The sequence below is a fragment of the Diabrotica virgifera genome, chromosome 1, assembly GCF_917563875.1.
Source record: "Diabrotica virgifera virgifera chromosome 1, PGI_DIABVI_V3a".
Lineage (NCBI taxonomy): Eukaryota > Metazoa > Arthropoda > Insecta > Coleoptera > Chrysomelidae > Diabrotica > Diabrotica virgifera.
Window position 1 is genome coordinate 68,637,761 of NC_065443.1, and position 18,313 is coordinate 68,656,073.

The following is an 18,313-nucleotide window of genomic DNA, read 5'->3' on the forward strand; positions in this document are numbered from 1 at the left end:
ATGGTGAGACGCGGCCTTTACGGTTTTTTAAGGCAATATGAACCCACTTTGTTTCATTTGTTTAAAAACTCCACCGCTTTTAGCCAAGTTTGCATTTTGTTGAGGCTGGTTTGCAGAAGTTGAGAAGCTGTCCATAAGTCCTGATATAATGACATCACTGCTGTGTCATCTGCATATGTAGCTGTCGTGGTTTGAAAGTTTGTTGGTAAGTCCGCTGTGTACAATAGGTATAACCACCGAGCAGGTGTTCGGTGATTGTACCATGAGTTTATTCTATCATGGTGATACGCGGTGGTCTGTATATCTCCCTTTACCATGTCATTTGTCGCATTCACCATTCAGGAGACGAAAAAGTGACGGAGCGGTTCCGCAACTGTTTCGAATTAGTTCTCTTAATGTAGCGCTATTTGCGGAACGTATTACGGAACAGTCGTCATGATAGTGAGCACAATTTAAATTGCGCTACCTACGACCAACGGTATGCTACTTTTGTGAATTTTTTTTGTCTGACCTTGTCTGCTACTTTTTTGACTTGTTGAAGCAAAATAGGTCAAGGCCGCGTCCCACCATCAAATAATTTGATCAAACTGGTTTGAGCAAACTGAAAATAACAGTTAGTGACGTCACATCCTGAGTGTTCATTGTGGATAATAATGAAAAATTTTAATTTTAAATAAAGTACAAACAAGTTAGACAACTCAATAGGGCTTTTCATCGATTGACATTTGTTTCGAGCTTCTGTCAGGTGTCACATAATATTAATATATCTACGTCATACGTCTCTGGTTTGTATCATTATTAGGGAGTTTTTGTTGCTACGTAACGTACGCATCTCCGTATACGTAAAGCCACTAACGTGTCGTAGAGGATGAACGTTAAAATAGGTAGTTTTTGTGACTGCCTTAACGTAACGTAAAGCAAATCGTAAAGTAATTTTTAAATTCCGTTGACATTAAAAAAATAAAACAATGTTCACACAATATACAATTAATATACAAATGTAAAAAAAGATAAATGAATGATGAAATTGTATGGTTTTTATTGCTTCTATTTAAGTATAAAAATATTATTTTTCCTTAGGTTAAAATTTTTTTATTTTTGTTTATACCTACTTTTTAGTTGTAAATTATTGTACCTACATCAGAATTCCAGTATAATGTAAATAGTTTGTTCATATTTATTTGAAAATTTTACAGAAATTAGGTCATTTATTTATCAAGTTATTAATTGTGGTGATCACAGTATTTCTTAAATTAATACAAGATTTGTTTGTTTTGCTTTATTAATAGACAACTTGAAAACAATAAAATTTTAAATCTATTATGAAGTTCCAATTTCCAATTACAAACACAGAATAATTTTACTCAATTAGACTAAACCAATAACCAATATAACCTTAAATATTTATAAACGGGTAGTACGCTGATGAAATGTTCATTTGGTAGCCATTGGTAGGTAATCGCCAATCGGGCAAGATCCTCGTGTGCATTCGGTGACTTTCGTCTCGATAGGGATGCGTTCTCACGTACGTATCAGAGCGCTACTTTAGGTAATACGCATCGAGATACGGGAGTTCAACCATTAATGCGCAAGCGTATATGTCAAAAAGATGGGTTACGTTTACGTATTTGTGTGCACAAAAACTCCCTATTATTGTTATATACCAATGGCTGCGTTCACCAGAAATAATCGGTTTAATTTTCAACTGAACAGCTGTGTTTCAGCGCTTTAAAAACTACGTTCAGTCTGGTGAATGGTATTTTTCCGTTTGACACTTTCATAGTTGGTTTTGTTTTGTGTTCTCGCATGTTTTATGAATTATGAACTTAACCTAAAACGAGATTCATTGTTTTTGTTTATTTTTATATCGTGCTATCGTTCAACGATAACTTGGACGTGTCTTACACAAATTTAATTCAAAAATGGATAATATAATACTACCTTTATTGTTGTTTGATAATGACATGAACAAGAAATAATTTTTAGTGCTGCTGGACTTGGCAGAACCATTGGATGATGATGAAGTATTCCCACCATAAATAAATAATAATTGTCACGAGAAATATGAATTATGTTGAAAATATTGTTCCTCAATACACAGATTTACAATTTCGTGAGCGTATACAATTATGTATCTCCTAAGTTTCAATTACTTTATAATTAAAACCATTGTAAAAGTAAATATTTTCAAATCAGCGCGCCATTACAATATATTTCTTAAACACGTTCAAGATTGAAGCGATGCAAATACTACGTTCAATAAAATGGCGACCGCTTCGTCAACACGTTGAAGTTTAGCCTAAATTGACATGACGTTCACCCGAAAAATCTTAAACAGTTTCAAAGAGCTGACATAGCGCACTGGTCTGGTGAACGCACCCAATAACGTATGACGTAGATATATTAATATTATGTGACACATGACAGAAGCTCGAAACAAATGACTGTGAATGAAAAGCCCTTAGGGCTTTTCATCGATTGTCATTGGTTTCGAGCTTGTGTCAGGTGTCACATAATATTAATATATCTACGTCATACGTCTCTGATTTGTATCATTGTTATATACCAATAACGTATGACGTAGATATATTAATATTATGTGACACATGACAGAAGCTCGAAACAAATGACTGAATGAAAAGCCCTATACAAAAAATTTGATCAAACTAGACTGATAGTGAGAGCACAGGGCCCGGATTACGAACACTCGATACGAATCGTATCCGCCATGTTTTCCCATAAGGCGCTACGGTAAAACATGGCGGATACGATGCGTATCGAGTGTACGTAATCCGGGCCCAGATTTTTAGAATTTCAAAAAAACTGCAATTGTGACGTCACTTTGACGTACTTCCTCAAGTACGTCAAGTTTGATCAAATTATTTGATGGTGAGACGCGGCCTTTACGGCTCCATCGGGAACTGCTCCCACCAAAAAGCTTAAAATTCTTTCTATTTCTGTGCTGCACATCGACAGATGACACACTGCGGCGTGATTATTATAGGTTATGTTGTTTATTATAGAAATTTCAAACTGGAATCACAATAAAAAAATATAGATATATGTTTAAAAAGTTATAGTCTTAAAACATTGTTATAAAATATGAAATCTGAAGTTATTTATACGTCCAGTAATTCTAACCAAGTTCCAACCGTTGTCGACTGGGCTAAAAATGATTTAATATGCTATGGATCCTGCAATTCTGTGATGGTTTATGATCCCAATGTAAGTATATTTAAATATTTAAGGCTCTATAATGGAAAGAGTTATACTGTCTTATTATAAATCACTTAAATTTTTTTGCTGTTAATTTAAACCATATTTTGTATAGTTTTAATTACCAGTTAAATAAGATCAGACACAGACTAACTTCCTGTAGCCGTATATATGTTATAGTCAAAAGTCGAAGTGCAGTCTCTTCGCGGTATGACTAGTTTATCATCGGTTTGACCAAAACCTTTGGGCAAACCCCGAAATTAATTCCATTACCACCATACCTACAAAACCACTCAACCATTCTGGTATGAATTTGTCCCAGTCTTTATGGTTATCCTCCACGTAAGTAGCTATCATTGTTTTCAATACCTTGTTCGTTTATTCTACTCGATTGCATTGAGGTGAGTGCAGTGGTGTCAGAATGTGATTTGTGTTGTAGGACTTTATGAATGCCTTAAAACTGCTGCTTGTAAACTGCACGCCATTGTCCGAGATGATTTTCTTAGGGATACCAAATTGCATGATTACTTTTGATTGCAGAATGTCGATGATGTAGATAAATGTACCCCTTTCTAGATCTTTTGGGAATGGTCCTATTAAATCAACTGAGACAGTATGCCAAGGCTTTTCTACAGAGGACAGTTGTATTTTCCAGGCTGGTTGCATTTGAGACAGTTCAGCACTATACTGGAGGTACTTCATACAGGTTCTAATGTAGTCTGCAATTTGTTTGAACATCTTAGGCCAGTAGTGGGAACACTGAATTGTTCCACTCTGCGGTCAACAAAGTCAAGATAGCCATCATGATCACCAACATCCAGAACGGATAAGCACTTTTAAGAAGAAAAAGGCCAATAGTATTTTTGCACTATTCGGCAAATTGTTTTTGCAATTCCTAAATGGCCTGCTGTGGTCGAGTCATGATTTTCCTCCAAAATCTCATTCCTTTTATATCTTGGTACTTATAATTTCCATGGGTTATTAAATTCTTGGTCAGCTAAATTGCGTCTGCACCAGATGTGTTTATATAGTTTCTAGTTTGATATCTGTAAATCCAGGAAATTGTCTGCATACATTCCTATATAAATCATCGTACCAACTGCATGATTCTAGCGCCGATGCTTATAACTCCAGCTCTGGTTCTTTGTTATGGTTTTCTTGTGGCTGCCGTGATAAAGCATCTGCTACCTTGTTGAAGACTCCCTTTTTATATATCACCTCGAAATCTTACTGTTGCAGTTTTAAACTCCATCTGGCTAACCAGCCTGACGGGTTTTTGAGGTTCTTCAGCTATTTGAGGGACTGGTGGTCTAATATGACCTTAAAATTGTACCCTTCTATGTGTGGCTTTATTTGCTTTATCCCATATACGATGGATAGACATTCTTTTTCCATTGTGGAATATTTTGTCTCGGCCAGTGTAAGGGTTCGACTAGCATATACGATTATTTTATCTTGGCCATCATACTTCTTCTTCATGTACCATGACCTTTCAGAACGTTGGTTACCATCATAGCTATCTTAATTTTATTCACTGCCACCCTGAATAGCATGCTTGTCTCAACACCATACCAATCTCGCAAGTTCTTCAACCATGAGGTTCTTCTTTGCCCTGGACTGCGTTTGCCTGCTATTTTTGCACTGCTGTAGACCTCTTCTTTGCTGCATCGTGAATAAAGCTTTTTTCTCATATTCAGTAGGATCTGTACGTTTCCAGTTTTCGCGAAAATTTTGATTTATTTATTTATTTTCAACGGGCTGCTGCTCAATAGGATTACAAGTTTATAATTTATTTCAATATACTTATGTGTATCGTGTATCAATAATTAAAATACAATAAAACAGTTATAATAATACAATAAAATATAAATATCACAAATAACTTAATTCAGATTTACAATGACTATCTATTCCACAGGCCAAGGGACTGTAAGGCGTGTAGTGCTGTAGTATTATACAGAGAGAGTCTGTAATTTGGAATAAATTCAGTATCTCAAATACTAATTGTTTTTTTGAAAAATGCTCAGACCCGTCGATTAGTATTGCAAATTGTCCTTTTTGACATACAATAATAATGTATACAGGGTGTCCCAGTTTAGAGATATGACGTCATCGTTAATTTTCTTAAATGGCAACACTGTCATTTTGATAGCTATTTTGATAGGGTGTGTAAAGTTATACACAACTGCAAAATTTAAAATTTTTATTCCCTATCATTTACAAGATAATAAAAAATAACTGCAGTTATGAAAAACAAGTAATTAAATAATAATTTAATTTAATTATTTCAATTAAGCAAATACTCGTACTCATAATGTTGCCCTCAATTATTATCAAATTGTCAGTGGGCAACGTTATGAGCATTTGCTTATTTGAAATAATTAAATTCAATTATTATTTGATTACTTGTTTTCATAACTTGGTTCTTTTTTATTATGTTGTAAATGGTAGGCAATAAAAATTTGAAATTTTGCAGTTTTATATAACTTTACAAACCTTATCAAAATAGCTATCAAAATGACAGTGTTGCTGTTTAAGAAAATCAACAATGATGTTATATCTCTAAATTGGGACACCCTGTATACATTATTATTGTATGTCAAAAAGGACAATTTGAAATACTAATCGACGGGTCTGAGCATTTTTCAAAAAACAATTACATACTTTGTTATTTTCTATTATCTTGTTAATAGTAGAGAATAAAAATTTGATATTTTGCAGTTGTGTATAACTTTACACACCCTATTAAAATAGCTATCAAAATGACAGTGTTGCCATTTAAGATAAACAACGATGACGTCATATCTCTAAATTGGGACACCCTGTATACATTATTGTTGTATGTCAAAAAGGACAATTTGAAATACTAATCGACGGGTCTGAGAATTTTCCAAAAAAAAAACAATTAATTACGTATTTTTTATGGGAAATAAGCCACAATTTTACTAAAAAATGAATTTATTAACGTTTCGAAGCCCAAATCGGGTTTCGTTGTCAAAATACAAAATACTGTTAAAATAAAACAAACATGTTGTTGCTAAGTAAAAAAATTCTTCTAATAATTTATTTAATCTGACTCATTTATATTGGCAATTCAGACGTATATTATACATTTTAAAGTAGAAGACTTTAAAATGATATCGCCAATATTTATGAGTTGCGTTCCTTATATATTTATATATTTTATATATTTATCGTTCAATATATAAAAAATACGTAATTATAAAAATGCCACAAGGAAATAGCTTCAGAACAACATTAAACAATTAATATTTGAGATTTTTAATTTATTCCAAATTACAGACTCTCTCTGTATATATCTATTCCACAACCACTCAAATAAACATACGCCTGAGGCCCAAAATGAATTCAGCCTTCGTTGAAAAAAAAATCTAGATCAGGGTGAATATTTATTTAAAACTTTAAAAGGGTAAACCCTGTAGTTGGCTGTATACCTTTGTTAAGACAACGTAGAATGAAGTAAACACTTCTGTTGTATATAGGTATATTATAAATTTATTAAAAAATTTTTTTAAAATTCATCCACAAGGGAGTGGTTGTACAAAACGTTTTCGGTCAAACTGACCATCCTCAGTGTAAACGTCCAGTGTACAAGTAATTGAAACTAGCCACTTGAATAGGTGTAAAACCTCAAAATAACATTATTGCTACATTATGAGCTGTATTGTCGATTACTATACAGCTCATAATGTAGCAATAATGTTATTTTGAGGTTTTACACCTATTCAAGTGGCTAGTTTCAATTACTTGTACACTGGACGTTTACACTGAGGATGGTCAGTTTGACCGAAAACGTTTTGTACAACCACTCCCTTGTGGATGAATTTTAAAAAAATTTTTTAATAAATTTATAATATACCTATATACAACAGAAGTGTTTACTTCATTCTACGTTGAATATTTATTTATTTATTTATTTTACGGGCAAGCCCAATTCTATAAAAATACATTATTTTTTTTAATTGAACATAAAGTATTACATAAATACATAGTGTAAAGATAAAAACAATAACATAATATAATATAAAAAACAGACATAAAGAAATACAAATATAATGTAGAAGTAAATATGTAATAAAAAATAATATCATAAAAACAAGTTAACAAATTACAGACGTTTCACTCAAATATTGACCCCATGTAAATTTCTTTTAAAACGACTGATGGAGTTGTCGAACAGTTGTAAATTGTAAAGGGAGTTTGCTAAATTCAAGACTCTGGATACGAACGAAAAAAGTGAATAATTAAACCTATATGGAATGGTACATAAAATGTTCGCACTTGTCTAGTGGTGCGAGGTGGTACAAACAGTGCGATCTTATTAAGTAGTTGAGAACAACTGCATATGCCATTTAAGATCTTGAATAATAGCAAATGGTCCCTTTGTTTTCTCCGGCTTGCAAGAGAGGGGACCTGCAGTTGATGCTGCCATACAGTGTAATCTTGATAGGTATGAAGCTTAAAAGCAATGTAACGGAAGAAACTATTTTGGACTTGTTCAAGTTTCTAATGTAGACCAAGTACCGATTTTGAACCTTGAGATTACATTTTCTCCAACCTAATTTTTGATTGTAATTTTGCTATTTTTGGCAATTGTCACTCGTAATATCGATAGTTTTTAGTAAACTACATTAGATAGGTACAGTGTCTTTTTATACAAAAATCATAGTTATTCTTATGTATCGTAATTATTGTTGTTATTATAGCGACCCTACTTTTTAAATTAACAACTCAATTGTTGCTAAACTGTTCATTCAATTTCCATCGGCTTCTGGAATTATAATTTATGCGAAAAGAGCTTTTATATTACCAAGTTATTTAATTATTGATAAACAATTACTTATCTAAAATTTTAGGTAAAAATTAAAGATTTTGTTGGAAAAGCCCGCATTTTGCGGGGAAAATTTTCGTCGAAGTAAATCGGGAAAAACACGTTTCTATGCAGAATTTAATTATGGTGAATTTTTATTTGGTTGTTTTTGGTGTAAAGTTAAAATCTTTGGAGTTATAGAGCAAAAATTGAAAAAACACGATTTTCGAACGCCATTTTGTTTATAAAAAAAGTAGCACACCATCTGCGGACTTTGCATACCTATATTATTAATATATAGACTCATAATATTCGATTCCAGCAATAAAATTGCTGGTAAATAACTTTTCCTTGTATTTTGCTAATTAGCCCAGAGTATAGAGAAAAATAGAAAATAATAAGAAAATTAGCGGAATCCTTTGAGCTGTTAACGAAAAAATCAACCATGAAAACGAACATAATTTTAGGTGATGCATAACTTTTGAAACTATGTGTTTAAATGTTTTAGTATGGAAGTGGAGGAAAAGTTACCCATGTTTTAATCAAGCACACAAAACGTGTAAATTCTGTAAAATGGTTAAGAGGAAAAAATAATACTAAAGAAAATGAAATTATTTCTGGATCTACTGATGGGACGATATGTATTTGGACTTCAATTGGTGATATATATCAGCCAGAAGTACTGAAAGGCCACAGCTCCAATGTCAATATTGTAGATGGCCTCTACAGAGATGATAGCAGTGCTGTTGTAGTAAGTGTATCTATGGATCAAACTGCCAAAATATGGTTAAGACAAAATTATCAAGGTAAGAAACAATAGCTATTTGTATAACAAGGGAGCTAAGTGCTACTTTTCCTCTCGATTATTTTTTAATGATTTTAATTTCCTATCGTGTAGTAAGATATTCTGAACCGGCTTATCATTGGATTTTCACAAGCGGAGCTGTACCAGCAGAAAGGTTGTGATACTGCGATGCAATAGGGCAGGGGAAACCATTGCATAATCATTCCCAAGAAAGTTATGCGTGATGTCGAATGAAATGCCTCGGATGTTGTCACGCAGCCCGGTTGACGACCGGCGCTACCTTGAGTCCGGGTCAAGTAGTGCAAAATTGGCCACCGGCCACGCAAATGTTAATGACCCGGCATCGTGTGGAAATTCAGCTACTGGTCTGCAAAAAGAAAAACTGAAACTCAGATAGATATTGAAGGTCGGTACATGGAACGTACAAGGGCTAAAAACGATCACAGGTAAGCTAGCAATTATTGAAAACGAGCTAGCAAGATACAATATAGAAATCTCTGGACTAGCTGAAACTCATTGGTTAGGTGAGGGCCATTTCAGAACACATAATGGCAATTATATTTACTTCTCTGGTGCTGAGACCCAGAACTATACAGGTGTTGGTGTTGCCATTCTGATCTCACCAAGATTACAAAAGTCTGTCGTCGAATTTAAAGTTGTGAGCGATAGGATAGTTCTCCTTAAACTGGAAGGCAAACCACATAAACTTAATATCATACAAGTTATTGCGCCAACCAGCACATCAGATGACATAAAGATCGAGGAGTTCTACGAAAAACTGGAAACGGCAATCGCCAACATACCAAATAAAGAGCTTCCGTTTAATCGAGTTCCAAACAAACAATTATTCTATCATGAATACTCGATTTAAACACCATGTACATCGACTTTATAGTTGGAAAAGTCCTGGAGATAGGTCTAGAAATCAAATAGATTACATCCTTACCAATATTCGCTGGAGATCGTCAATTCAAACAGTCAGATCATATCCAGGGGCGATATGCGGATACTATCATACTCTACTCGTAGCTAAAGTAAAGCTTAAACTTAAAGCGCCCAACAAACGAAAAGAGACAAATAGGATAGAACTCAGAAAGAAGGACGACCTTCTCCAGGAAGTACATAAAATAATGCCCTCTATTCGTAACGGAACATCACAAGAAATATGGGAGACTTTTAAACATTGTGTAACAACACCAATTGATCATCCAAAGATAAATAATCCTGTGAAACGGAAACACTGGATAACAGATGAAACCTTTCAAATCATTGAGAATAGAAGAAATCTTTGTCAAAGTGACGTGCATAGTGAAAGGGAAAAAGCTAGTTTAAGAAACCTCAACAGAGAAATAAAACGAAGATGCAAGACAGACAAAAACCAGTACTACCAAGGTATACGCAAAGAAATTGAGAGACATGATCAGAATAATCAGCCGAGAGATCTATTTAGAAAAATACGCTACTTAACAAGAGACTTTAAAGCCAGAACTTGGGCCATTGATGACAACACTGGAACTCTGAGAACAAACAGAGAAGATATAGCAGAGACATGGAGATCGTATTGCAGGGACTTATATAAAGATGATCAACGCCAAGAACCTGTTAACCAAATCTCTGACGAGGTGGAAGAAGAACCTGATATACTTGAAAATGAAGTAAGACTCGCGATCAGTAAGCTCAAATATAATAAAGCACCAGGTCCAAATATGATAACAACAGAAATGCTCAAAGCCACAGAAGAAACTGGCGTAAAATTACTTCATCTACTCTGTAATCAAATATGGCATTCAAAACAATGGCCTGAAGACTGGACAAAATCTACAATAACCACAATTCATAAAAAAGGCAGCTTCCATAAATGCGACAATTATAGAACTATTTCTCTTATATCACATGCCAGTAAAATAATGCTACATATAATCAACGAGAGACTAAAAACATTCCTTCAAAGAGAAATTCCACAAGAGCAAACTGGATTTAACAAAGGTAGAGGTACTAGAGAACACCTGTTAAATATAAGACAGATAGTCGAAAAATCTAGAGAATTCAATATTCCACTGTACATATGCTTTATGGATTATCGTAAGGCGTTCGACAGGGTCAAGTGGAGACACTTGTGGCAAATATTAAAAGAAGTGGGCGTACCCCAACACCTTATTTCGCTTATAACTGAACTATACGAACACACTACTGGATCAGTTAAAGTGCTTGACACACTTTCAAACGAATTTCATCCAGAACGGGGTGTCAGACAGGGATGTATACTATCGCCACAATTATTCAATATATATGGAGAGCATATTATGAAAAGAGCACTTGAAGGATGGGAAAAAGGCATCTCAATAAATGGTCATAAAATAAACAACCTACGTTTCACAGATGACACAGCCCTTCTTGCAAATAGTCAAGCAGAGCTGATTGATCTTATACGACTGGTTGAAAACGAAAGTCAAATATTTGGTCTGCAATTAAACATATCAAAGACAAAGATTATGATAGTGGATAGACTACATAACAATCATCCACATATAACCACAATTGATCGGTTTGAGGTTGTGAGCTCATACTTATATCTGGGATCATTAATCACAAACACAGGGTCACTACAGGAAGAAATAAAACGTAGATGTGATCTAGCAAATGTCGCCACAGCAAAAATGACCACAATATGGAAGGACTGTCAAATTTCAAGAGCGTTAAAGATGAGGTTGATCAACTGCTTAATATTCCCAATACTCACTTACGGATGTGAATCTTGGACCCTGAGAAATTCGGAAAGAAGAAAGATAGACGCCACTGAAATGTTCTGTTGGAGACGAATGCTACGAATTCCTTGGACCGACCATAGAACAAATAATTCGATTTTAAGAGAGCTAAAAGTTAGCCAACGGCTCTCCAGTAAAGTCCATCTCCAACAATTAAAATACTTTGGACATGTTATGAGAATCAACACAGAAAACATGAAAAGACTCATTATACAAGGAAAGGTGGAAGGCCGAAGATCACGAGGAAGATCCCCAACAAGATGGATCGATCAGATTACAGGAATATGCAAAAGACCTATGCATGAGTTGAAAGAAATGACCAGAGACAGAGATCTTTGGAGACGGACAATACACGACATCACGTCGACCACTACATTCCCTCCGGGGGGTCAGGACTGAAGAGAGGGAGTAAGATATTCTGTAAGTTATCCATCTATTCTGACTTCCATTTTGTTGTTTTGGTAGATGTTTTCAATAGTTTGTATTATATCTACAGGACTACAGGGGACTTCTCTAGTATACAGGAGATGGATTATACCTATGATCAGTGGCGTAGCTAGCCCCACAGGGGCCCCATATCAAAGTTTGTTGTGGGGCTCTTTTTCAACACTGATATGGCATAGTGCTAAAAAAATGTTCAACAAAAAAGTAAAAAACGCTTGTATAGAATAGAATAGAAATAATATGCTGTATTGTCACTGTCACTGAAAATTTTACAATTATTTTATGGACAAAGCTTACAAAGAGTAGGAAAAAAACAACAACCAATACCTACAGTTTACTGAAATTACATAAATCGTCAATATTATTAAAAAATAAAAGATAATGAAATAAAACAAAACAATACAGGGCGTTTCATTAATAATTGACCTTTGTAGTTTGTATATTGTAACTGTAGATTTGTGGGCTCAAAATATTAAGGTTTGGTTTAACCCAAATCACCTACTCCGAAAATGCTTCCTAAGGGAGCTGGAGTTCTTTGAAGATGTTATCTTTTAATTAGTTTCTTTTTAAATACCTCTAGAAGACTTCTATTTAAAAAAACGAAAACTGGTACGTCTATTTATCTTCCAGAGATAAATCGATTTCATAAATTGCGAATTTCTAGTACCGGTCATATGCGTCCTCTTTGGGTAGGGCAACTACGGTTATAACTTTATAAATACCCTGTATAACATAGCAAACCTTTATATTTTTGTGATAAGGAAGTTAAGAAGATTTCAAATATAAAATAAAATATAGGGTGTTCCGTTTAAATAAACATAAAATTTGGTCTGCCACTATGTTATCGAACATCCTGTAACATTCCAACTAATTTTGTAATGTGAAGATCAAGTTGGCTACAATTTTTATTATTAACTTTTATTGCTATTTATTACTATAGAGGATCTATTGAGCGTTAGCACACTAATCAATCATCTTGTACTTACTTCAACATTTCATTTAATTTCAGGTGACTTTGTATTAAATCAAACACTCAATTTTGGATTCCATATAGGATTAAGTCTGAGATTAACATATTTACCAAATAGTGATGAATTGTTATTAGCATGTGCCCTAGATGATTCCAAAATTCATATTTTTTCTCAAAGCCAATCGGACAATTTACATTTTGAAGAAGCTACCAAGCTGGCAGGTCATGAAGATTGGGTAAGAGGATTGGATTTTACTAGAGATGGTAAATATTTATTTTATTAATCTGTATTAATTCTACGGTGCGTCCATAAAGTAACGCATAAATTAATTATTAGCTAAATAAACAACATTATTAAAAATTCCCAAAACAGGTAAATTTTTATTTTTAAATTACGATTTTTCTACATATGCATCATACTAGTAACGTCATTCATCTGGGCGTGATGAAGTAATCAATGATTTTTTTAATGGGAATAGGGGTCATGTGATAGCTCATTTGAAAGAGTATTCAATTCTGTATTCAGTAATATAAACATTAACATAATTATTTATACGGGGTGTCCAAAAACATTTTTTTTTTAAATTAAATTAATTGAAGAATGTATGTAATTTATTTAATTCAATATACGATTTACTGTTGTCGAAAAAACAGGAAAACATGTTTATTTGACAAATCAATATTGTTTTTTGTTTAAATTCAAGTGTCACCCACCTGTTTGACCTTTTTCTGTTTTCTGACAGTAGTAAAATGTATTTAGAATTAAATAAATTACATACATTCTTCTTTTTATGTCAATTAATTTATTTAAAAAAAAACCTTGTACAGTGGAACCTCGATAACTCGGATTAATCGGGACCGCGGCCGATCCGGGTTATCGAAAATCCGGGTTAGCCGGAGAGCATGGTAAAAATTAACAAAATACGGTATACTTATAGATAAAGTCCCTTATAAGCAAAAGAATATGAAATATATATGCACAGTTACCTATAGTTGTATAGAGTTTAGTATATAGACAATATAGGGTATTATTCATTTCTAGATAAAAAAACTCAGTCAGTTTGGTTGTGTCAATTTCGTCTGGTCTGCCATCGGAATGATGTTATGTAATTTAAGAACAGTGACTCTTTCATTGTTTAAAAGACCATTGTTTAAAAAACAATTTTTTAAAAGACAGTTGAAAATAAATATAGGAATAACAGGTGCCTGTTGTTTGCGATAATGAACGTCGCTCTGCTGCCGCCGTGTGCATGAGTCATTTTTACTATCATATAGTTCAAATTACACAGAACCCATTATCTCTCAAATATTATAATATTATGATTATCAATGAAATTCGATATTTTTAAGACATTCCAGAAGCGGCTGCAGATAAAATGTTTTAACATAATACATACATTTTTATTCTTGAAATGTTTGTCCGATGAAAATCGGTCCGGGTAAGCCGGACTTTCGGGTTGTCGGGGGCCGACATATCGAGGTTCCACTGTACTTGTATTTTTGGCCACCTTGTATAAATAATTATGTTAATATGTATATTACTGAATATAGAATTGAACAGCCTTTCACTTGAGCTATCACATTACCCCTACTCTCATTTAAAAAAATCATCGATTACGTCATCAGGCTCAGATGGATGACGTCATGAGTATGATATATATATGGCAAAAAATCGTAATTTAAAAATAAAAATCGATCTGTTTTGGGAATTTTTTATAATGTTGTTTAATTAGTTGATAATGAATTTATGTGATACTTTATGGACACACTGTATACGTAGAGTGTACTTCATACAAAACATTTTGTATGTACAAAAAATTAAGCATTAATGGAGACTAAATCATGAAATTAATCAATCATGTAAATCATGACGTTTACATGTGCGCGATTGATTTTTAAAAGGCTTTTGATAAAGTTCGCCATGAAAAAATGCTACGTATTCAAGACTTCCGGTCTGGACGGTAAGAACATTAGAATTATCGCAAATTTGTATTGGGGCCAGGCTGCATGTGTTAGGGTTGGAAATCAGTGCTCTGAAGAAGTAAAAATCAAGCGTGGTGTGCGACAAGGCTGAATATTGTCACCACTGTTGTTTAATCTTTACGCTGAAACAATCTTAAATGAAGTGTTGGAAAATGCAAAAGAGGGCATAATCATTAATGGCGTGTTTATGCACAATATCAGATGCAGATGACACCTTGTTAGTGACATGATCAATTGAACATCTTCAAGCGTTATTGAACCGAATGGTGACGATCTGTGCGATAATATGGACTCAAACTCAATGCAAGAAAAACAAAGTTTATTGTTTGTTAAAATATCTATAACGTAACAATTGGTAATGAATCAATTGAACGCAAAAGTTATCTTGTATATCTGGGTACTCATATTAATGAAAGCTGGAACCCTAGTACAGAAAAAAAATTAGAATTGCCAAAACAAGAACAAGTTTTATGCAATTAAGGAAAATCCTTTGCAGTCGTGATCTAGATTTGGAATTTCGCATAAGAATGGTTCGACGTTATGTATTCCCAGTACTAATTTACAGGGTTGAAGCATGGACCCTGAGAGAATCGATTTTGAAGAACCTAGAAGCTCGGTTGGGTAGAAAGAGTCACAAACGAAAGGGTTTTGCAACGTTTGAATAAAATTTGTAAAGTAGTGAACACGGTTAAGAGGCGTAAATTGGAATACTTGAGTCATATAATGCGTCACCTTGTCATGTAAGATAAAATAATGGGAAAAAGAAGTGTGGGCCGCAGTAAAACTTCTTGGCTTAAAAACCTGCGCCAATGGTTTGGTAAAATTAGCACTGAACTATTTCGTGCGGCTGTAAATAAAACAATGATTGTTAATATGCGAGTCAACATGAGAGCCAACGATCTACAGGCGGTCTCGGCACCTTAAGAAGAAGAAGAACAAGACTTAAAGCGGGTTGACACGATCCAATAATGCTTGGGTTCCAACTTGGACTAAGTGGACTTGTACAAGTGTACCTACTTCGACTAAGTTGGTTGCCACGGTTAAATGACTTGGATGTCAAATAACCATTCCAAAGGTAACTTCGTATAATTTGGTGATAAGTATAATAATAACCTCGTATAATTTGGTAAAAACTGGCCATTTTTAATGTCTCGAACTTCCTAAACCTGTTGTCCGATTTCAGTGATTTTTTTAACGTGTTAGGTATAGCCTTACTCTTTAACAGTATCGCTGTAATAATATTGTTGCTAGACAGGTAAATTGTCATTGTATACCGAGCGTACCAATAAAACTGTGATTTTTTTCTCAAAGCTCCCGTCACCCTGTGGATAATCTAGCATTTATAAAATACTCAAATTAAAACCCAACTATAGTCTCCTGTTTGCGGACATACGTTTTGTATAAACGTATGTTCGCAAGTACTTCGTTTCCGGGATAGGGGGTGTTAAAATTTTTCTTAAAAACTGACGATTTATTTATTGCTCTAAAACCGGTTGATAAGAAATTGAAATTTGATGGGTTTTAAGAGGTAGTTCTGTGCATTTTTTGAAATACAATTAATAATTTTATGTTCACCATTGGTGCACATAAGGGTCATATTACCCGTATGCGCGCCAATGATAAATATTAAACTCCTAATTGTATGTATATAAAAAATGCGCAATAAATGCCTCTTAAAACCCACCAAATTTCATTTGCATATCTTAACTGGTTTTAGAGCAATAAATAAATCGGTAGTTGGTTAAAAAATTTTCAACACCCCTACCTCGGAAACGAAGCATTTCCGGACATACGTTTATCAAGCACACTGTCATTATTTTTTCATACAGAATTATCCCTTATTAGTGATGCTGAAAAAGTAACTATTCGTTACAACGTACTCGTTACTTACGAATATCGAAAGTAACGATTACTATACAGAGAGGCAAATCGTTACTGATTACTCTGATTACTTCGTTACTTCGTACCAATCGTATCAGAGCGAGTAACGACTATTGTATCTACTTTGATTACTTTCATTACTTTGTACTTCGTGAAGGTCGTTATTATATCGGAATACCTATACAAAATACCTATCTACTGAGAAATACGATTCTCGATATGATTACCGGTGCTCAAATACAAAAGTAATCATAGTAATCAAATCATTTTTATCTCTTAAACAGGTTGGTGAAAGTCGTTGTTATATCGGAATACCTATACATACCTACGTACTGAGAAATACGATTCTCGATATGATTACCGGTACTCAAATACAAAAGTAACAAAAGTAATCATAGTAATCAAATAATTTTTATCCCTTAAACAGATCGGTGAAGGTCGTTGTTATATCGGAATACCTATACAAAATACCTACCTACTGAGAAATTTGATTCTCGATATGATTATCGGTACTCAAATACAAAAGTAATCATAGTGATCAAAGTTACGATTACTGTAAATGATTACTTTATACAAAAGTAACGATTTGTAACGAATACTGGAAAGTAACTATAATCAACATCACTACCCCTTAAAGATTGCCATACTTATTTAAAGACACTGTATTGACGAAAAACAAGGCAAGTACCTACCTAACTTTTTTATTATCCAACATGAGCGAATGAATAAGAAAAAACAGAATATTAAGAAAACATAATATGGCTATAGTTGGGTTTTAATTTCAGTATTTTATAAATGCTAGCATATTCAACAGGGTGACGCGAACTTTGAGAAAAAAATCACAGTATGATTGGTACACCCGGTATACAATGACAGTTTACCTGTCTAGCAACAATATTATTACAGCAATATTGTTAAATAATCAGGCTATAACATATTAAAAAATAACTTAAATCGGACAATAGGTTTACTAAATTCGAGACATTAATAATGACCCATTTTTAAGGTGGTGCGTTAATTTCTTGAAGAAGTGTATTTAAGTTTTTTTTCTGAAGTAATTTTTCTATGTAACTATTCATTTAATACTTTTCCTTTTGTCGTACTTCCTGTTTTAATAAAGCAGTTATTCCTGTGACGAATTGAATACAAAAAGATTTCTTAGGGCCGGTTGTTTGAACGCTAATCAACAATTATCATTATCAAATATTTAATTACTCTCACCAACTGTCAATGTCAACTTTGTTTGGTTTGCTGAAAACATAATATGAAATTACTTAATCAATTATGTTAATAATTGTTATGTTAATTGATTAACTAATCTCATAATGTTAATCAATTATGTTTTCAGCAACCCAGTGAAAGTTGACATTGACAGTTTTGGTGACAGTAATTAAATATTTGATAGTGATCATTGTTGA

At 33.6% G+C, this 18,313-nt stretch overlaps 1 protein-coding gene across 1 annotated transcript in view; it reads left to right on the forward strand.

Annotated features, from left to right (window-relative positions):
- The first annotated feature begins 2,951 nt into the window (after positions 1 to 2,951).
- The window catches only part of LOC114335362 (elongator complex protein 2), a 53,422-nt gene continuing 38,060 nt past the window's right edge, over positions 2,952 to 18,313 (forward strand). The window contains exons 1-3 of the mRNA XM_028285590.2: positions 2,952 to 3,225; positions 8,556 to 8,853; positions 13,071 to 13,295. Coding sequence (XP_028141391.2) covers positions 3,103 to 3,225; positions 8,556 to 8,853; positions 13,071 to 13,295 — 646 coding nt within the window. The 5' untranslated portion in view covers positions 2,952 to 3,102. The remainder of the gene's footprint in view (positions 3,226 to 8,555; positions 8,854 to 13,070; positions 13,296 to 18,313) is intronic.